The sequence below is a fragment of the Camelus bactrianus genome, chromosome 5 (genome assembly GCF_048773025.1).
Source record: "Camelus bactrianus isolate YW-2024 breed Bactrian camel chromosome 5, ASM4877302v1, whole genome shotgun sequence".
Taxonomy (NCBI): domain Eukaryota; kingdom Metazoa; phylum Chordata; class Mammalia; order Artiodactyla; family Camelidae; genus Camelus; species Camelus bactrianus.
The window spans coordinates 78,572,078-78,593,940 of NC_133543.1; the positions used below are offsets into that span (position 1 = coordinate 78,572,078).

Consider the following 21,863-nt stretch of genomic DNA (forward strand, 5'->3'; position numbering starts at 1 on the left):
GCCCTGCTTCATTCAGGCTTCCACATGTAATGCAATTCAGGCTCAAATGTAAACACTCTAGAAAAAATTCTCTAGTAAACTATCTAAACTAATCTAAAACAATCTCTGCATCTCATGCTAGCCCCCGACTCTTTGGCTTCACAGTATTTATTACCACATGAAATTATGTTGTGGGTTTGTTTACTGTCTGGTTTCCCCAACAGAATGTAAGCTCCGCCTGGTGGAGATTGACTCACGATGTTTTTAGTTCCCAGCAGTGCCTGGCAGAGGGACTGAACTAAGTAGGCCAGATGAATGAATGCATGAATAATGGTCAAAGTGGGGCCACATCTTTCACCCTTTCGACTTTAGGAGAAGGTTAAGGCTAAGTTAGAATAGTTTTGTTCTATTGACACACAGGGATGACCCAGAGTCAGCCGGAGCATTGTATTTCACAGTAATTGTCTTCCCTTCTGCTATTCCGTAAACAACTTGAGAGCAGGCGCCTGTGAGTCTGGTTCATCAAACTATGCAAGAAGGAAAGTCTCATTTAGTTCCTTGAATTTGATTAAAATAGGAAAGGTGAGTAGGGGTTAGCCAGGTGAGAAAAGGCAGGAAGATGGTTCCAAGCAGAGGGAAGAGCTGGTGGAGGCCTCTGTCCTTGACATGAGGAACACACAGAAGAAGGCAAGTGTGGCTGGGGTGGAGAGACAAGGATGGGTGGGGGACCACGTGTGGCTGGAGAAGTGGGTGTGGGCTGGCCATGCTGGACTTTGCAGGTTTATAGGCTTGGTAAGGCATGTTAAAAAGTTTTATCTTTAACCTTAGAGCAACGGGAACTTTTCACTGGTATACATGCCAGAGTGATATGATCATGTTGGTCATACCACACATCTCTGGCTACAGTGGGTGTAGGGAGACCAGTTAGGAGGCTGCTTTGACCCAGGCTAGAGAGATGGTAGTTGGGCTTAGAGTGTCCAGAAAGTAGGCTTCTCCAAGGTAGAGGTCACGCTCTGTTTCATTCACTGCTGTATTCCCAGCACCCAGAACAATGCCTGCTACCCTATTAGATACTCCACAAATGTTTGCTAATAAATGAATTACATAGTGGTTAGAAATGGAGGAACTAGATTGGTGGGAGAGATTGTCAGGGGTTAAAATTAACAGGGTGTGGTAAAGGATTGGCTAAGAGCGTGAGAGCGAGAAATGTCAGGCCACCTCCTGGGTTTCTAGTTGCTGGTTTGTATTACTATATGGATGGAGGAGTATTGCCATTTCCTGTGACAGGAAGTGGCAGAAGAATCTATATTTTGTGTGTTTCTAGTTCTCTTTGTTGAACTGAGAGAGAGGACTTCCTCCTCTCTGCCTCCCCTGGGGGTCCCCACTCAAGGCTGGCTTCTGCTTGTCCTCTCTCTGTTGGTGTACAGCTGAGGAGAGGCGGTCTGAAGGGAAGTGAAGTCAGGAAGAGAAAGATAGGTATCTTATGACATTACTTATATGTGACGAAAGACAAGTATGATATGATACCACTTTTATGTGAGGTCTGAAAAAATGACAAATGAACTTACTTACAAAACAGAAACAGACTGACAGACATAGAAAACAAACCTAGGGTTACCGGGGAAAGGGGAGAGGAGGGGTAAATTAGGAGTCTGGGATTAACAGATACACACTACTATATATAAAATAGATAAACAAGGACCTACTGCACAGCACAGGGAACTCTGTTCAATAACTGATAATAACCTAGAATGGACAAGAATCTGAAAAAGAATATACATATATCTATGTATAACTGAATCACTTTGCTGTACACCTGAAACACTATAAATCAACTATACTTCAATTAAAACATTTAGAAAAAAGAAACCATCAGACTTGGGAGAAAATAATGGCCTCATTACATGGACCAGGTTGCTGACACACTGTTTCATACGGTGAATGAAATCAAAGTGATTCACCTCTTACCACCACATGTGACAGAGTGACTTTGCCAGACTACTGGACTATTAAAAGTGCCCTGATATTTTGCAAATAAAGGAATTAATTTTCTAAAAGCTGGGATATTTGTAGACTACAAATGTTAAACCCAAGCAAGAAAGGAAAATTAGAAGTATCCTTTTGTTGTGATTTTTGGTTTCCCTAATCTGCCCCATTCCAGAAAAGGATATTTATTACTGCAAAATGTGATCAAGAACTTTTTTTAAAGTTCAGAAGTGCTTGTGCTTTCGGGGTGGAGATCCCATGATTCCGCACGTCACTAGTGCTTTTGGGAATGGGAGACGTGGCTCTCCAGGCCAGAGTCAGCCCAGAGGTGTTCCTGCAGTGGAGGAGGGCTGGTCCCCTGGCCCTGGCCATCTGAAGAGGGACTGGCCCAAGGCAGGTGATTGGAATCCTTCCTGTAAACAGTGCAATCAGGTGAGTGTCAGGCTGAGGGGCAGAACCATCTCTGGGAGACTTGGAGGGAAGTACAGGGTGGTCAGAACTATGGGAGTGCAGGAAATGCTGAGTCAGATTTGGAGATGGGAAGAAGGCTGGATCATGCAGGAGAAGGAAATCAGTGATTGTGACACATCCCTTTAAGCAACATTCCTAAATCCTGGGTCACATTATTCTTTCACTCTTTGGCTGACTGTTTTTTTTTTTTTTTCTTTTAAATTTATTGAAGTATAGTCAGTTTGCAAGGTGTCAATTTCTAGTGTACAGCATAATATTTCAGTGATACATACACATATATTTGTTTTCATATTCTTTTTCATTATAGGTTATTACAAGGATATTGAATATAATGGCTGACTATCTTGAAGAGGTCAGTTAAGTATTTGGGCTTCTTTTAAATATAAGTATGAAAGTACACACTTCCTTTAAGAAGTAAAGAATCAATGCTTTTCTCTCGAGGAGGGAGGCAATATATTGGAGCCAGATGGTCTGAGTTTGAATCTTGATCTTGGGCAAATTACTAAAGCTCAAATTCCTCAACAGTAAAATGAAGAAAATAATAGTAATTACCTGATAGAGTTGTAGGAATGACTACTGAGGTAATTGGTAAAATATTTAGTACTATGCTCAGTCAATGCCCGTTGCTGTTTATGTAGGGACACTTCGAGGAAATCGGCACAGGGTGGACTCAATGATCTACCCACAGCCAGCAGGTTGGGATGGCTGTGTGCATGTGCGTCTGGCAGATGGCTTCTGAGTCCTCTTTCCTGGGCTGGGAGGCACGGTCATGAAATGCTGGAAAGCAGCAGCGGGTAATGAGATCACGTGTTTTCTAAATGAATGACAGACTGTCTCTATGTTTGCATAGGAAACAAGGCAAGTGACATTATCATGACCTGGGTTAGTTTTTGTGTTTGTTTTTGTTGAAGAATGGGATAGATTAGGTAGGGTAGAGGGAGGGAATACTTGTAACCGTTCGGTGAAATCAGTCAGTTCTTTCACATTTAGCCATTAGTTTTTGAAGCATGATAAATTATCCTACTTCAGGGCTGCCAAATTATCAAATTACATAACAGATGGGGAAATTTTTTTTTATAAAGTTAAAATTACTACATATACAAGAGGTATTTGTGTGATTTATTTTTATCATCTTACACTCTGATTAGTTTATATCTTATCGTGTGATCTTACAATTTGATTAGACACAGATTAGGTTATAAATTTACCTAAGTGGTCTAAAAAGCAGGAAATAGAAAAATCACCTTTTAGGAAAATAAACAATAATTCCATACCATCTCAGTGAACCGATCCGCACAGGCCATTCGAACCCATTCTGGGGTTGCTGGGCTCTTCACTGTGAAGTCCTCAGCTATGTCTCTTTCTCTACGTGCTGCAGCCACAGCATCAGTGATGGCAAAGAACACAGAGGACCCCAGGAACATCCCCGACTCCCCCAGCCCCTGCAAGAAAGCACATTTCTTTTAGAAGCTTCTATACTAGACCACAAGCCACTGTAGATCAGGGTCAGGCCTTGTTCACTATTGTGTCCCCAACTCCTAGAAGAGTGTTTTGCACACAATAATTCTCAACAATTGTTTGTTGACTGACTCACTGACTGAATGAAGCTTGAGTACTCAAAAATCCCAGTATCACCTGAACTACCCATTTTTAAAATCTTGTCTGAGTTAAATCTTTGTTCTATAGGGAAGATGTGTGTGTGTGTGTGTGTGTGTGTGTGTGTGTGTGTGTGTATGTGTGTGGTGAGGGGACGATACCCTATTTAAAAAAGCACATTCAATGCATAGAACTGGCCAAACCTCAGGAGCAGAGAGAAAAATGCCTCCTTATGACACCAGGGTCAGAGGAGGCAAGGTCTCTAGAAGAAAGAAAGAGTACAGACTTTGGTACCAGATGAGGAGTTGCTATCCTACAGCTGTAAGGAACAGTTAGGTAATGTAAACAAATGGCATGGGCAGGAGTAGGGCAATAAGGAGTAGTGGGGACTCTGGTGTAGTAGAGATGACCCCATGGCCTGCCTTAAGGGGCAGCTGTTCTTCGGCTGTAGCTAATTGTTGCCTTCCAAGAATGTAGCCCAAAGGACTAGATCCTCCAATTTTTCATGATAATTTAGATATTCATATTTTAATGTAAGATTCCCTGACTTTTAAAAAATTTTTTTATTGAGTTATAGTCATTTTACAATGTCAAATTCGTGTAGAGCACAATTTTTCAGTTATACATGAACATATGTATATTCATTGTCATATTTTTTTCGCTGTGAGTTACCACAAGATCTTGTATATATTTCCCTGTGCTATACAGTATAATCTTGTTTGTCTATTCTACATTTTGAAATCCCAGTCTGTCCCTTCTCACCCCCAAGATTCCCTGACTTTTGAAAACACTGTAGCCCACAGAAAACAAATCTGTGGGCTGGCTTCTGCTGATGTACCCCTAATTTGCAACCCCTGAGCTGGAGAGAGATGGAGTCTATATCCTGGCCCTTACTCCCTGTGTTTCTCTGCGTGAGATCATGTCTCTAAGCCTCTGTTCTCTTATCAGTTCTGGCAATGATCCCTACCTTATAGAATGTCGTGAAGTTCAGGAAGTGCAAACGCTCCTGGGGCAGCACCTGGTACCTGGTAGTTCCCTGTTATTACTACATAGTATGCTCCATGGGGCACCTGCAAACCCATGGTTTTCCTGAGGGTCACAACCGCGAGGACTCACGGGCCTGCTCTGATACTCTTGGTAGCCTGAAAGCTGCCTCTGAGCTTCCTTTTGCCTTTTCCACTTTGAGTGACTTCTAGCCCAATAAGAATCCAAAGATGCTAAGGATTGCTTGTCCTTTCAAATCTGCCCCCTGTCCCTCGCCTACCACATGCCCAGAGGAGGTTTCTGGGCTGAAAATGAGATCCAGTTTGGAAATGGTAAGATTCCAGCAGATATTTATCAACTCATTTTTAAAAAAAGTATCAATTTCCTACCCCTAGTAAGAAGTCACCCAAAAGATTTTAAAGAAAATTTTAACAATCCATATCAAACCTATATGAGGTTCTTACCACGAGTGTAGTTTTCACATAATCTGCTTTCAGCAATACAAACAAATGCTGGTCTATATCTTAATTTGCGATTTCACTGCCTTAGCGATTACTAAGGGTTGCTGTCTTTGTTTCCTGTCACTACTGACATTTGGGGACAGATAGTTCTTTCTTGTAGGGGGCTGTCTTGTGCACTGAAGGCTGTTTAGCAGCATCCCTGGCCTCTAACCACTAGTAGTAACATTTTCCTCCAGTTGTGACAAGCACAAATGTCTCCAGACATTGTGAAATATTCCTTGGCCGGCAAAACTGACCCCTCCCACGCCCTCCTCCGTAGTTGAGAAACACTGCTTTAGATCCATTTCTGAGTATGGCTGAGAACTGTGAGCCCTCAGAGGTGAGCGGTTTGCCTAACATCTTAGAGAGTTGGTGGGGCTGGGCAGGAATGCAGGTCTTCCAAGCCTTGTCCAGGATTCTCTCCGTGCTGTCACTGCTTCCTAAAGATTTCAGTCGCATCATGCCTTCAATCCCATTTAATAATTTAGTCTTAAGGTTCTTCAGTGAGAGTGTCTTAAGTGAAAGTGTTATTTTATCAAATCAAAGCTACCTGCTGAATTCTAGAGTTTTCGGTGTAAAATCCTGGGTCCCAGAATTGCCTTGGGGGTAGGGATCATTTATCTTCTCTGAATTGCACTTTTCTGTAGGTGATTCGGTTCCAAAGTTTAACAATCTATTGTAATTGGGTCCTGGTAATGGTTGACCTTTATTTTTCATTTTGTCTACTGATGTTCACTTACCATGATACCTGATCCATCGTGTTGCACAGTAGTAGGTTTTGATGCTTACCTTGGATGAATAGATGGTTAGTGGGCTTTGTGATGACGGCAACAAGGAGACATTAAATTCTTCTGGGACATCGGTGATGGTTGGAATTTTGTACTCATCTGGGCCCCGAGAGTACAGGACACCTTCGGGGGAATATTTCAGCTCTTCAGTGGTGTAAAGGCCCATTCCCTGAATAAACGCACCTTCAATCTGAAGGGGGAAAATGTCAAGCTCTGTGATATTGTGTGCTTTTTAGAAGGCCTTTACCTACCTGGCAGTGACTTTCAGAAAGTGACATCCGTCTAGGTGGGACAGCACCTACCTGCCCAATGTCAATGGCCGGATTTAGACTGCAACACGCATCCATGACGATGTCCGTTCTGACTTTCTGCCAAAAATGAAAATTACCTGACCATAAAAACTTGAATTAGAAATATTATTTTAAGGTTTATTCAAATGGCCCCGGTTTATTCCAGAACTCCTGCTAGTTAATTAGCACTGCACTGAACCCCGTTAGGGGTGGTAAGCTAAGCTCTTCAAATTTAGTGCCAGGACTGTTGATGACCCCAGACGATCTTTTGCATTCATGGTTTTGATTTCTTGTAAGTGACTCCAAAGTCCATGGCACGATGGTGTGTTTGAGTGTCACTTAGTAAATAATTGAGCCTGATTGTTCACCTGATTCTCAACCTGGATTTGCTGTTCTGATATAATTTTGAGCTCATCTAGCCCTCATAATGGTTCACTGGAGGTGGTATTATTGTTGTTTTACTGAGGAAATTATGTAGCCACAGTGGCATGTATAAATTTGGGGATTTACAAGATCTTGGGTGTATTAAGGGCGAATATTGATACCAGTTTACTTCCTTCCCTGAGAAGCATCACACTTATCAATCTGTCCCTTCTGTTGTGTCACAGGCCATGTGCATGCAGGTTGTGAAGGAGCCACAGAAAGCCTTAGTGCCTGTGGTCTATCGCAGGAATGTCTCTGGGCTTCCCTTCTGCCCCCATGTCCAGTGCTTGTTCTGATAACATTGTCATTCCCTGTGTAGGACTAATACCTGGGCTCTTCCTTTCTTTCTAGCCCTTTGGATGAGAAATTCTCTTTTGACTCACACAGCCTACTATGGGCATTAGGAGTCGCCCATCCATTTTCAACTTGGATAGGGCAGGAGATTAGACACAACTCAGTGGGCTTTCAATTTACTTCCATCTTGAAACCTGATATATTGGACAATAGGAAGAGATGGCTGTACACTAACTGAATCTTCAGATATTTTAGTTCACCCGCCACAAATAGCCATCAGCATGAGGCCTGTCATTTAATTTTTCTGGTTCCTCTTTGATTAAAAGAAGTTTTACCTCTTCAAGAAAAAAACAATTTCAAGGGACCAAAGTGATACTGAAATGACTGAACCTTAAGCTATAATAAGGAAGGAAGAGGGAAGACTAAACCTTAACTTTTCTTGTACCCCAATTATGGAAGATTCCAGTAAGGTGCTCTTCAAGGATTTATACCAAGATCCTCAGGTGAAATTGCTAGATAAAATACGTATGTCCCAAATATTGCACGGAGCATATTTATACCTGAAAATTATTTGTTATTTATCTGAAATTCAAATTTAACGAGCAGTCCTATTATTTTACTTGCTAAATCTGGCAACACCACCTTTAGGGTGGAGGATCAGGCAACCAGCTGATTTCTAAAAACAGCTTCCCACACAGTCTGGAGCCTTGAATGGGGTAGAGGGGTGCCAAGACACTGACCCTTGGCTTTGAGGCAGCCTGGGGCAGGACCTCCAAGTTGGTCACCTGCCACCATGGCTTCCTTGTTTGCAACAGTCTGTTATGCAAATATTATCATTGTCTATGTGTGCCATGATGTGGAAAACACTCAGAAACCCAGTTTTAAAATAATCATGTGAGTAATCTGTGGTCCTAATTTCATGAGTTTGCTTCTTCATGATGATTTAGAATGAAAATGGAGACATAATATTAACGTGTCCTAAGGATAAACTGGAATGCTCTCCAGATATCCCTTCATTTACTGTATGTTTTCTTATTTATATAATATTTAAGTGGTGGACAAGGTAACCAACAATGGGTCAATAAAAGATATTTTGATAAAATTTATCAGTCAATATTTGCAAAGTCCTTTCTATTTTACATGAATCGACCACTTCTATTTTGGGGCAAGATGGTTCAAGATGCTGTTGGAATAATTTGTGTATGGAATGCAGATGTGTCGTTGGACCACCCTGTAAAATTCCTTACACTTTGGATTATACTATATTCTACTTAAGGTTTCTGTAATCTGTCTGTTTCCAGAATGGAACCTAGGGTTCATCCTTTATGGTGGAAGTTATTAGCTTTTGGTTAAATATGACTCCTGGTCTCCAATAGGTGGTTTCATGGATGCTTAGTTAAATAGCAAAGACAAAAATTAATTTAACTACCTGCCCTTCCCTCCCCTCCAACTTATTTCTTTAGGACCAGGGTATCCTTGGAATAATTGACTTTCAGAATGTATTACATTGCTATATGCTTTCAAAATGCTTACTCAAAACAATTTACTAAATTACCTAGTCTGATAGGTATATTGACCTTCCTTTAGGAATATAACTCTTTTTTGGGGAGAAAAGAAACTTTGGAAAATAATTTTGTCTGAAATGGAATTAAAAGTGTAATGCATTTTCGGCTGTCATAAGCAACTCCTTCTTGACTACTTCTTTTTAAGTGGAAATTCAGGCTAAAGCAGGATCTCTAGACAATCCCACAGAATTGAAAGAATCTTGTTCTTATTGTACAAGTATTACATAATGAAATTGGGCTATTAATGTAAACACAATTTTGCTGTTGTTTTAACTTGTCAGGAGGACAGTTACGTTTGACTTACCTTGTAAGCTCCTGTCAGGCAGTCAATTTCAACCTCAGAACAGGCTGCTCCATAGACATAGTAGGGAAAAGGGTCTCCTTCCCCCTTCTCCCAGTCCACGAAGGCCTTGTAGCCCCTGATGGAAGAAATAGAGGCTTTTAGCTTGGCATGAGGGTGCAAATTATGTTGATTTGTTTTAAATGTTACCAAAGTTTTAAGGATAGCATTTCATCTGATTGATATCCATTGCAACTGCCTTTTAAGCTCATTTAAGCTGCTACCTGCATTTATAGTCTAGCTAGTTATAGCAACACTGATATTTGCCTGCATTTTAAGGAGGATACTTTGGTGCTGCAGTTAGGATACCAAAAAGAGAGAAGCCAACAGACTCTTTTGGTCCGGACTTCACGTGGTGTCTTGGGGGTTTAAGGTTTAAGCTCTAGATCTGCACGTTGAAATCCTCAATCGATTTTTTGTTAGGGTTCCCAGAAGGACCCCTTAGATTGTGCAAACCAAACTCATAGGGGACTGATGGTAATTCAGAGCTGGTGGAAAAGGGCCAGTAATTCCACGCATTTATTAGTGAAGATGGACTTTACTAGACGGCAGATTTGACCTCTTCTTGGATAACTGAACTCAGGAATTTGGAACTCATTATGTACAGGACACTGGGCTGGCCATTATCTCCTTTCTTCTGAAGATTTGCTTTACTCTTTGTGTATGTGTATGTGTGTGTATAGTTCAGTGAATTGTTGCATTAGACTGTAAAACTAATGTCATATGCTTCCTGCATTCTATTAACATGCATCTACTGGGGCCCCCACTGCCAGCGGAGGCTGCACCACACAAATGATAACTAGTGATGGCCATCTGATCCCTCCCAGCAAGGAACTTCAAAACAGAGAGGTTTTATGGTAAAGGGAGGGAGATTTGAAAAACTGAGTTGCAAGTTTTCTTTCTATTTCTATTGATACTCTATTTCTATTGATAATCTTATTACTCACAATAAAGAATAGTTAATAATCATTAGATATTGTAAATCATGTTGGGTTTTTTAAATGGGGATATTTTTATTATTTAATCTTTCTTTGGACATAGCTCAAAGGCTTAGGTTAAGTCATAGAACCTGAAGGGATCTTAGGGATCAGATAATAAAAACTTGTACAAATGAGGGAACTGAGGCTCAGGGTGATGGGATTGCCTCATATTTTCTAAGCCAAGTCAAGATATTATTGTAATTTTTACCTGAAGTATCCAGTGGCTGAAAGACTGATTCTTTGTTCAAAAGCAGCTTCTATCTGCAGAATGGGCATATTTAATCAGAATAAAATAAACATACCATCTGATACGTGAAAATGAAAGTAATTTATATATCAAAATTGACATATGACAATTGTTGCTGGTGTTACGTTACCAATAATCGAACCCATCCTAATATTTTCTTCTCCTCAGCTGGTACACTAACAATTACCTTTTGATTGAGTTCATAAATCGAAATTAAGTAAATAAAATAGAATCTTGCTACATATCCATGATGTGGGAGCTAATTCACAAGGTATTTGGAGCTTTATTTTTGAGTGTTAGAACTCTGGTAAGTATGTGTGCAAGTATGAGATAATTTTTCTAATGAAATAAGATATAGGACATAGCAAAGTTGGACTAAACAAGTCATTTCCCTTGAGACACACTGAATAGCAATCAGGCCTTTTAGTTTTCTTCCTTTCTACTCAAAACCTCAATTTTTGTGTGTGTGTTTGTGGCTTAGGAAAGCTCAGTCTTTTCCTTTTCTTTCTTGTTAAGGCAGAAAGGGTAAGGCCTCTGGTAATTCTTCATCCACTTCTGTTCCCTCTCAGTGATGCTGTTCCCTGTGCTCTCTCTCCACTCATACCTGAGATACATCATGGAGCAGCCATCTCAACCTGGTGATCCTGCCCTTTCACAGAAACCCTATGCAGGGTGGCTGTGCCCTGCCATGGCACTCTCAGCACTGGTTTGGATCGTTTTCTCATTTGAAGCAACAGACAGAGTGGTACACTTACCCAGTCTTCCCAGGTACCTTCTGGATTTTTCTTAATGATGGGCTCCAGGCGTTTCAGAAGAATCTGACAAGCAATCTTGAGGGAGTAAAGAAGTGAATCCTCATTAGAGAAGAGCCCAGTGGTTAGGATTTGTGTGGAAGACTATTAGTTGATAATTGATTGGGTCAGTGAATGCTTATGGGTTGCTTGATACTGACACACTGGGAACTCAGAGGCGACACCAACACAGCCCTGACCTTGAGAAGAGTATCAGTTACAGAGGGCGTTTCCCATTCTGTGTTCACTTCCTGTGAAAATATGGGCTCAGCTGAATTTCTATTCTCAGATCCTGTTGCTAAGAATATTCATATTCTTAATTACTTCTCTTTTTCTCCATTTTTGGATTTACACCTTCTTTTGTATTTTCCAGCCATCAATAGAAATGGAACAAAACATCCCATTTTCATTCAACTTTGTGCTGTCCAATTTGGAACAATGACATGCCAGGACCCCTCTGTTCAACACTTAATCCTTTTGCTTGTTCATCCATCCACCATCAAACTACTGCAGTGAAGGCCTTGGCTTTGGGTGTGAAGTAGAAAATAATTAAAAAATTTTGGGGGTAATACCCTAGATCCACAACATTTCTGATCCTTAATACAGACACTTAAAACCCTAGAAGATGGATTAATGCCTAATCTGGGCTGACAATCCCCATACACACTGAGCTTGTGTTTGATTTTACCTAAAATTGGATTTCTTGAATTTGAGGTTCCCCACACATTGGTTCTGAGTAAAAAATGTCTCTGTTTTATGAGCCTCTAAGAGGTGTCCCCCCTGCAAAGATAAGATGGATTTGAAAATGGTTCCTATTGAGCATAAATGCAATGTCCTGGGAGTGAGGGAGTATGTCCCCACAATGTCTCAGTGGAAAAAGTGGACAGTTTATAACAGAAACATGACAAATAGATACTGATTGCTTCAAAAGTACATGCAGTCAGATCTTTGAATTAAGGCATATGAAGTCATGGTTCTATTCTGAAGAAATGAAAATTTAGCAGCTTTTTAAAAACATCAGTTAGAGAATAAGTACCAAGAAAAAAGATGAGTACTCTGGTAGAACTCCACTGATGCAGACACTTTAATTGCACCATACCTACTTGGCTGGGGTTCTGCCTGCTTACCTGCCTGCAAGAACTTGTTTGTGTTATGGGAAACTTGCACAGTTTGCATTACTTGGTACCTAAATTTCTTCTTTCTGTGTCTCCCAGGGACAAAGACTGCCTGTTCACCAAAATTCAGTCTCCCTTCCTTCCATAGTATCTGGGCCTATGGTTTCCCACTGTTCTACATTTTTTTCCAGTTTGCCCTGCGGTTGGATGTGGCCTGAGGCTGGTCCTGCTGACGGATGATGACGGGAGGTGACCTGCATCCCTCCCAGGTCTGGCCGCCATGCTCTTTCCCTTCTCTGGCTCACTGACACGATGATGCTCAGGACAACCTTGAAAGCCACACGTTGAAGATGGAGGAATCGCTATCAACCTGGGTGCTCTGACGACAGAACATGTCCTCTGGACTGTTATGTGTGCAAGAAAGAACTTTTGTTGCGTTCAAGCCATTATATTCTGGGTCTATTTGTCACCCCAGTTTAGCCTATTCCAACAGACATACTCTTCTGACCATTTGGTTATCCCAGGCCTATGTTCAGTGACACAGATGACTTCTCTGAAGCCAACCACTGTGTCTGAATCCAGCAAAGAAAACCAGAGATGTAGAGAAAGCAGCCAGGGAAGGACAACCAGGAGGAGGCACCTGCACGGCTCTGCCATTGACGTCTGAGCCGACGGAGGCTGCTGTGGCAATTGTGTTAGGCACCGTGGCTGTACTGGTTTCACAGATGTGCATGTAGGACATGGGTATTTTTAATTCACGGCTGGCCACCTATGGAAAAAGAAACAATTTCAAGTCTGGTAAGGACTTCTGTGAAGATTTGAGTCATTATTTTTCTTAGTTAAGAAATGACTATTTTTAAAATTATATCCACAGTATCCTTTAAAACTTAAGATAGTGTGTCATAATTATCAAAACCACTTTTTAGTAGGGCCTCACGCTGATTTTTCAAGTGTTTTCTTGGTAATATTTCACAGTAGTTCTTCCATTCAAATTGATTGCGTTTAGGATGTTAAGGATTTCCTTTTTCTATAAATTTACAGGTGTAGAGAGTAGGCCAAGTTGAGATTACTCGGTGGTAGTGGCAGGAAGAGAGACAGAAATTAGATGGACTGACTCAGAGTTTGGTCTTAAATCTGTTGGTGTCGGTATCTGACGATCTTGGAGTGACACTGAGGGCCTGTCTTCTTTCTTGCCCTCATTCCCACCTTAACTTGAGCTCCCTCCTTTCTTCTATTTGTTCCCACTTGCTTGTACTCCTTTAGTAAGTGCTGTTCATTTTTTTCTTTTCTGCTTTTTTCCTTCCAGTTTCTCTAGCAGACTTATGCGGAAATTAAGATATTTGATAAGGAAGAAATGAAAAAGGAAGAAATGAAAAAGAAAGGAAGGGAGGGGAGGAAAGAAAAGAAAAAAAGCATAATTTTTGCTGCTGATGTCTTTTGGTTTTTGCAGAGACACTTTCTGTAGGTGTCTGCAGGTATGTACCTGTTCCCAAATGCCAGTCTTCAGATGAATGCTGTTCAGTGATCAAGTTTCCCCAGAAAGATGCAAAATGAAAAAAAAAAAAAAGGGACAATTTGAATAGTTCTTGGTGATGACGATCCAAAAGGAATTTATTGGCCCACCTAACTGGGAAGGATGGAGGAGCTAGTGTTATGTATGTCTGTATCTAGGGGCTTTTGTGGTCTCATCTGGGCTCTCACAGCCTCTCACATTTGCTTCATTCTGCAATGGCCATGTCATTTCCAATGGTAGACAGGCTTCATCCATGGCACAGAATTGCCTCTGACAACTTGTAGCCTATAGCATAGCAGCTAAACAACCACAAAGGGAAAATAGTTCCTTTCTCCTAGCATCTACGTATCAGTCCCAGGAAAGGATGCTGACTGGCCTTGGTTGGCCGTGGTCTTCTTCCTGGACCAATCCCCACGCAGTGGGGTTCAGGAACCATCACTGGCCAGACTGAGGTCCTATGCCTGTACCTGTGGCAGGTGTTGGGGCAAGAAGGGAGATGAGGTTAAAAGGTATCAGAGTTGAAGAGTTCTTCAGAACTATATGGAGTGTGGAAGGTGTATTCCAAAGGAGCTGAGAGACTGGATAGTCAAAAGCTGTAGATGTGCACTGTAACAACTTAGTAAATTAGTCCTAAAGTTAAATTTACTCAATTTAAAGGATTATTCTTTTTCCTCCCGGGATTATCTCTTCCTGCTTTGAGTATATATATATGTGTGTGTTAAAATAGCCTTTAAAAATCATAGGATGATGACAGTTGATGAAATTCTCATCACTGCTTGTCAGAACAATACATTAGCACCCTAATATTCTTGTCCATACTTTAAAAATTACACATATTGTTCTCAGAAATAATAAAGTTGAGAAACTCCCGCTCTAGGTAAGCCTGTACAGAGCACCCACCGCGGTGCTCCGGGCGGGGGTGGGGGCCCATCAGTGATGTTTTCACTAACAGCCTCCCCCATCCATAAACCCTGGCCAGGCTCTGGGAGGATCTGCACATGTGTGGGATTTCCACCACCTTAGCTATTCTGTTTGACATGTAAGAAGTTTTTCAACTAAATCATCAAGTTCTTAGGGTTTGAATACAGGGAGTCATCATCTACTGTAAAATTAGTGCCAGATGTTTATCATGTCATCAGTGGATAGAGAGGTGAGTTTTGTTTCTCTCACCTGCAGCATTTTGGTGTGAATACCTTGTCCCAGTTCGTTGCCTCCATGTGTGACCAACACAGACCCGTCGGTGTAGATATGAACAAGCGCGGCTGCCTAGGGAAACCCCCCGAAAGGCACAGCTTAGTGCAAGTCAGCATTTGGGGAGGGTCAGCATCAGAAATGAGGTCATGAAACACGAATCTCACGGAGCGGGGAGTGTCGGAGAGACAAGCTTTCCTGGTAGGATTCTGAAGTTCAGCTCTGTTTTGCGCTAAAGTCGCCTGTAGAGAACGTTCCTACTTAGGAACCTGGCTTTAGGAGGAGCCCCTTTGGATGCCTCAGGAGCTATGAGTATTGGTTCCAACTATCTGAAAGTCACTCCCCTGCTTTAACTCTCTGGCTGACCGCTCAGCCAGCTCCTTAGACATTTGTAAGTACTTGCACGTGTTTTGTGCCAATCTGTGCTCAGCTGCAGATCTGTAAAACTGAGTAAGACGTGGTTCTTCCTCAAATAGCTCACAGTGTAGTAGGGGACCGGCCGGAGCACCAGGCGTTATTGTGTGGAATGTTTTGGGAGGCAGTGGATGTGGCAGAAGGGGTCTGGGGAGAACAGATCCAGCTGCTTCTGTGGAGCCCGGGGAGGGGTTCCCCCGAACAACAACTGAAAGGGATCATGTAGGGGAGAAGGGTCCACCACTGAGCAAGGTGGACAAAAACTCCCTATTGTCTGGAATGGAAAGCTGGCTCCTTGCTACAATACAAGGCCTTCTGGGATTTGGTATCTTGAACATTCCCAGATTCATCCCTGTCTTTTCCCTCCTGGCTCCCGAGTCTGGCCTTAGGACTGCTCCTTCCTGACCTGTGCTCTTGCCTGTGCTGCTCCCCGGCCTTCAGACCCACACCCCCTGGTCTCTATTCTGGGGAAACTTCCCCCGCACACTTCTCATTCCCCTCTGGCAAGGATCAAAGCCACTTTCTCAGCCCTTCCTCCCGCAGGGTGTCCTCGGTGGAACAGTGTCCTCTCCCACACCCCATGTACATGTCCACCTGGAACCTCAGAATGTAACCGTATTTGGAAATGGAGTCTTTGCAGGTATAATTAGTTAAGATGAGATCATACTGGATTAGGGCAGGCCCTAAATTCATTGACTAGTGTCCTTGAAAGAAGGTCCTATGAACACGGAGGCAAGAGATTGGAGTTCTGTGGCCACAAGTCAAGGAACACCAGGAGCCCCCAGAAGCTGAAAGAGGCAAGAAGGGGTTCTTCCCTGGAGACTTCAGAAGCAACATGGCCTTGCCGACACCTGGGTTTTGAACTTCTAGCCTCCAGAACTGCAAGAAAATACATCTGTTATTTCCAGCCACCAGGCTTGTGGTACTTTGTTACACAGTCACAGGAAACAAATGCTAGGGTGACCAGTTCGCCCATGAGAGTGTCCCAGGGGAAGGGCACCTGGTCGTGTTCATCTGTGAGTCCTGCAGAGAACTTTGAGCAGGTCTGAATCACAGAGACACTAAATAAATATTTGGTAGATTGGACGAATGGAAATGTGGTAGTTTCCTTTCCAGGAGGAGGAGGAATTAGAACGCTAGTCTATTTGTGTCCCGGAGGTTCAGGATGGCCGGGAGGAGCTCGGGGCCATCAAGGCTTGAAGGTGCTAATAATAGTACTTATTTACTGTGGGCCTTTTCACTCCCTCTGAGGACACTGCCTCTCATCCCTAATTTAGAGAGTAGCTGTTCCAGCTTTGTGAGTCATCAGCTGACCTGGAATAACACACTTCAACTCCCAACTTGGGTGTGCCAGTTTCAAACTCTGTGGGGAAGCTGGAGGCCTTTCAGATGGAGACAAAGTCGGTGCTTGATTTAAAGAAATCTGGTTTTTTTTGGTGGCAAGATGAGAAGTTGGCTCCCATGGGTGATGGCAGAGAGTAGGCTATGGTTTAGGTGAAGGGCAGTCACACAGGTGAGGGGAGATGTGGTATAATAAAAAAATGAACGTGACACAAGAATATATTGTATAACACGGAGAATATAGCCAATATTTTATCATAACTATACATGGGGTAGAACCTTCAAAAATTGTGAATCACTATATTGTACACCTGTAACTTATATAATATTGTATAGCAGTTCTACTTCCATGAAAACATTTAAAAAAAAAAAAAACCCAAACCAAACCAAACCGAAAAAAAAAAAAAGTGGTGTTTGGCCCTGGTTCTTGTCACAGAACTCCGAAAATTCTTGGAATTTACTGTCTTCTGTATGCTAATGGAATCATTCATGGGGGGAGCCTAGATAACTTTAGAATGGGAGCTCATTTCCAGAAAAACCAAACACATGGTCAGAGGGTTCCATCTTTCAGCCGTTATCTCCCAGGCTCCAGGAGGGGAGAGCAACTAGAGACTGAGTTCAACGACCAATGGTCAATGATCCCATCAACCAGCCTGTGTAAAGAAGCCTATAGCCCCCTCTCCAAATGATGGGGTTCTGGGAGCTTCTCGGTTGGTGAACACATCCACAGGCTGGAGGGTGGCATGCCTGATGGAGAGGGCGTGCAAGCTCAGTTCCCCTTCCCCCAGACCTTGCCTTATGCAAGGTCTTATTATCTCCTGTTTGGCTGTTCTTGGGTTGGATCCTTAACAATAAACCAGTAATAGTTGTAAGTAAAGTGCTTTCCTGAGTTCTGTGAGTTGTTCTTTCGTATGATCAAACCTGAGGGTGGGTAGTGGAAACGCCTGAATTTGGATTTGGCTGGGCAGAACTGTGGGTAGTCTGGGCACCCCACGTGGACCAGCATCTGAAGTGGGGACCATCTTGTGGGACTGAGCTCTTGATCTGTGGGGTCTGCGCTAACCCTGGGGAGTTAGTGTCAGAACTGAATTGAGCTGTTGGACCCTAGTTGGTATTGGTGAATTGGTGGAGAAGACATGACATTTGGTGTCAGAGAAAAAAACCACACTGGCAGCTACCTAGGATCTCTTACATCCCAGATGTTGATTCAGTCCAGACTTGTATACATGACAGTTAACCTCCTCATGCCTCTTTATAAAATGAGCACACTGGACCAGAACAGGAGTGTGACCCAGGAGTCCAGAAAGTCCTACCCACCAGAGGAGCCACAGCCCTGAGAGGTGTCTGAGATCTCCTGGGGAAGGGCTTAGGGCTGCCCTGGATAGTACACAGTGTACCAGGAAACCTGCCAGATCCTACATGCAGTGTCTCATTGAATCATCATCAATCTGAGGAGAAAGGATTATTATTCTCATTTTATAATTGGAGAAGCTGTGGCTCAGAGAGGTTGAATAACTTGCTTAATATCACACAGCTAGTAAGTGGCAGAGCCAAGGATTGCTCAGGTCCATCTGGCTCCAGTTGATTAGGGATTTGGGGCAACTGCTTTGTACCCTAAGAAGAATGTCCCTAGGCAGGACAGCTTTTGTGTGAGGGGTGTGTGTGTGTGTGTGTGTGTGTACCTACTGGCTGTCAGTAGCTGGGTATAAGTAGAAGAATGGTTTCAGTGTTAGACACACAAGGGAGATCTAATGCATTTTTAAGTTTAGATTTAGATTTAGATCTAATGCGTGTAAGATTTTCCAGTTGCTGACTTTCTGCTTTTGGTGACAGTAATGGGGAGGTGACAGTAATGGGGAGGCACCAGCCTCTCCCAGTTTTCTGACGGCTTTCCTGCCTATGAGCCACTGGGATGGCTGAGAAACTCCTCTGTACCAGTCCTTGTGCTGTTTGATGTGCTCATCCCAGTCACCCCTCCTCCTCCCTTCTGGGTAGGGCCTCTGAATGACTGGCCTCTTCTTTCACAGATCTGCCTGGGAGGATTTTTGGACCCCACCCCAATACCATTCCCCCCGCAGAACTGACACAGATTCCTGGGAGGGGCAGCTGCGAGAGCAGCCAGCCAGTCAGGGCAAATGGAACAACTTTTTAAATCTCAGACTCAGGTGTACAGAGGAGTGCTGTGGGTCTGGGGCAGAGACCAGGAGAAGCCCATTTCCACACAAGCCATGAGGCCCCTGAGCTCGGAAAGGACAGCACCACAGGCCTTGTGGGCTCTCCTCCCCTCATGGAGCAGCAGGGTTTTAGTGGGGGCAGCGCTCCCTCCTGGCCGTTCTGCTGTGGTGGGGCTCATGCTCACTCATGCTGCTTTCTGCCACCAAGGCATTCTCTACTGCACTGGGTTGAAAGTGCTTGCAGGTGGGGGTGGGCTCAGGGGAGTTCTGTACGTTTCTCCCAGGTGCGGGGGTGGGGGTGGGGGTGGGGGGAGATGGGCTCAGTGCCCTGGGAGATGTGACACTCTTCCCAAGTCAGCCCAAGCTGACTGGGCCCCGAGCGGGTCTGACACCAGGGTCACTTACCCACGGAGGAGACTTACCTGATGATAGCTTGTTGCAGCAAAGCCGACTGAGAACTTCATGGGGATCATAGCAATGCCTCTCTTTTTCCAATAATTCTGCTTATTGAACTCTGCCACCTGCATCCTTCTGCTATGAAAGGAAGACTTGCCCAGACATTCATTCCAACATCTTATCAGGGTCTCAGGGCTGAACGCTTGCTTGTAGATAGTCTTATCAACTGTTCTGTACATGTTTTTCTCCCTAACCTGAATGGGTGGGAAATTGAGTCAATACTTAATGATAAGACAGAAACTGACTACAAAATAGAGATTTGAAAAGCCTCTCCACCAACGCATAAACTTCAGTGGGAAGAAGATAGGGTTTTTTTTTTTTTCTTTTTCTTTGAACAGCATGTGCTTTTGCAGAAATAATGAGGGTTATTTCTCATCTCTTCTTCAATGCAGCACTCGAGGTCTCTCCCTCCTGGAAGTAGAGGGTAGAGGTAGTGACTGATCTGTGAAGGGCAGGTGGATGGAGGGGCCTAAGGAGGCAGATTCTCCCTTTTTTCCCTAAGGTTCAGAGGGTGGAGCAGAGTTTGTAAATAATATATTAAAGTAAGGATTTATTGTTATAACTGAAGACTTGTTCCTCTAGAGAGGAAGAGCATTGTAGCTGATGACAAATAACAGATCTCCAAGCCTTCCAATTGCCTTAGGAGTGTGCAGTCAAATCTTTTAAAAAATGTACTTCAATATAGGTTGTGTCTTATGTCCTAGAAACTTGCAACACCTGACAAAGAAGAAAGAGAGCTCACTGATACAAGCTCAAGGTTTTTCATTATCCCCACTCTGATGACAACAAGAGAATTATGATTATCAGCAGTTACACTGGAATAAAACTATCCAGTGTATGAAAAGAAATATTCTCATGAATGCTAACTAATTTAGTTCTTGCAGGAACTCTGTGCAGTGAGTCACACTGTCTTCATTTTGTAGATTAAAAAAAAAACAGCCAAAAAAAGGCTGCCTTGGATTGTTTGGGTGTTCCACTGGCCCAGATTACCTTTTCATTCTTTGTACTATTATTCTTCAAGGTGCATCTTCAGTGCCACCTTTTCCAGAAAGTTCTGCCTGACTCTCCTCCCCTGCGCTAATGGGATGTCCTCCATCTTTGTACCCATAGAACATTTTATGTGACTTCTCTTAGGGTAACCATTGTCTTCTTTGCTCAATATTTAGGTGTTCATTTGTCTATAGGAAGTACCCTGACCATCACAAATCACAGACCTGGTAGTCCTCCTTGTTAAATTTAAGGACAAAGGGGTTCAAAATCATGGAGAGTCTTTGCTGGAGCAGAGGGTCTATGCTGGGGAAACGGGATAGAAGTGGAAAAGTAGGCTGGAATCTGCTTGGAATGCGTGAGGAGTGAAAGGGTGTATCAACAATGATCTCAGTTACCAGTGGCTGCCTCTCCGGTCTGGCATATTGTACCTTCTGTGTAACTTCTAGGAGCTTGCACAAAATAATAGTTTTGGACGGCATTCCTTTGAAGTATCTCTCAAAAGCTTTCAAGTGCACCAGCAATTCTGCTTCTGTAAATTTATGCTACAGATACACAGTAGGGCAAAGGTATAACCTTTGTACATCTGTACCAATACCATTTTAATAGCAAAAGATGGGTAACAACCTGAATGAGTATCAATAGTGGAGTGGCTAAATAAATTACGGTACATCCAGTCATAAGAATGAATGAAGTAGATCATTCTACTGACATGGGAAGATGGCCATGGCATATTGTCATGTAGAAAAAGTAAGGTGCAGAATTATGTGTTTATTATGGTCTCATTTTGGTAAATAATCACATATGTGCACATATGCATCCTATGTCAGTGTTTATGTGTGTATGAAGATTGATGGGTGGGTAAAGAGAGAAAGGGCCAAAACAATAAACATGGACCTGTCACCAGCGGTTACCCTTAACCAGCAGGGATGGGGGATGAGAAAGGGGATGTTCACTTTTTCCTTTAATAACTACAGTGTGGTTTGAATTTTAAAAAGAGTATTTTTGTACAAATTAAAAAAAGAAAGAAAAATAGAAATCGTCACATAAGGAGGGAGACCTTTCGGGGGAGGTGAGTTCTTTTAGGTAGCTCTTAATTTATCTGGACTTCTGAGCCAGGGCTAATTTGCGTGGTTCTCCCGGGGTGTTTCCTTGGCTAGCTGGTTTCCCACCTCATCTGATTCTTCAGCAACCTTGTTTAAGACTTCAGTTATAACCTTACCTTTTCTGGCAGGAGGCCACACTTGGCTGCCACAGCTGTGATGCAGGATTCTGTTACCAGGGTTCCTTGTGGGAAGCCAAACCCGCGAAAGGCCGTGTTAGACGGTAAATTTGTCAGGCATGCACGGCCCCGGAGCCTAAGGTTGCGGATTTTATATGCATTTTCCAGCTTTAGAATAAGAAATTCTGTTACCTAAAGTAAAAGGAGATATTCATG

At 42.9% G+C, this 21,863-nt stretch overlaps 1 protein-coding gene across 1 annotated transcript in view; it reads right to left on the bottom strand.

Annotated features, from left to right (window-relative positions):
• LOC105082310 (aldehyde oxidase 2) overlaps positions 1-21,863 on the bottom strand; it is a 48,656-nt gene that overhangs the window by 9,598 nt on the left and 17,195 nt on the right. Inside the window, exons 13-22 of the mRNA XM_074364190.1 lie at positions 21,648-21,839; positions 19,405-19,632; positions 15,033-15,128; positions 12,990-13,118; positions 11,199-11,273; positions 10,405-10,457; positions 9,181-9,295; positions 6,607-6,672; positions 6,306-6,494; positions 3,711-3,878 (exon numbers count right to left, since the gene is read on the bottom strand). Coding sequence (XP_074220291.1) covers positions 3,711-3,878; positions 6,306-6,494; positions 6,607-6,672; positions 9,181-9,295; positions 10,405-10,457; positions 11,199-11,273; positions 12,990-13,118; positions 15,033-15,128; positions 19,405-19,632; positions 21,648-21,839 — 1,311 coding nt within the window. The remainder of the gene's footprint in view (positions 1-3,710; positions 3,879-6,305; positions 6,495-6,606; positions 6,673-9,180; positions 9,296-10,404; positions 10,458-11,198; positions 11,274-12,989; positions 13,119-15,032; positions 15,129-19,404; positions 19,633-21,647; positions 21,840-21,863) is intronic.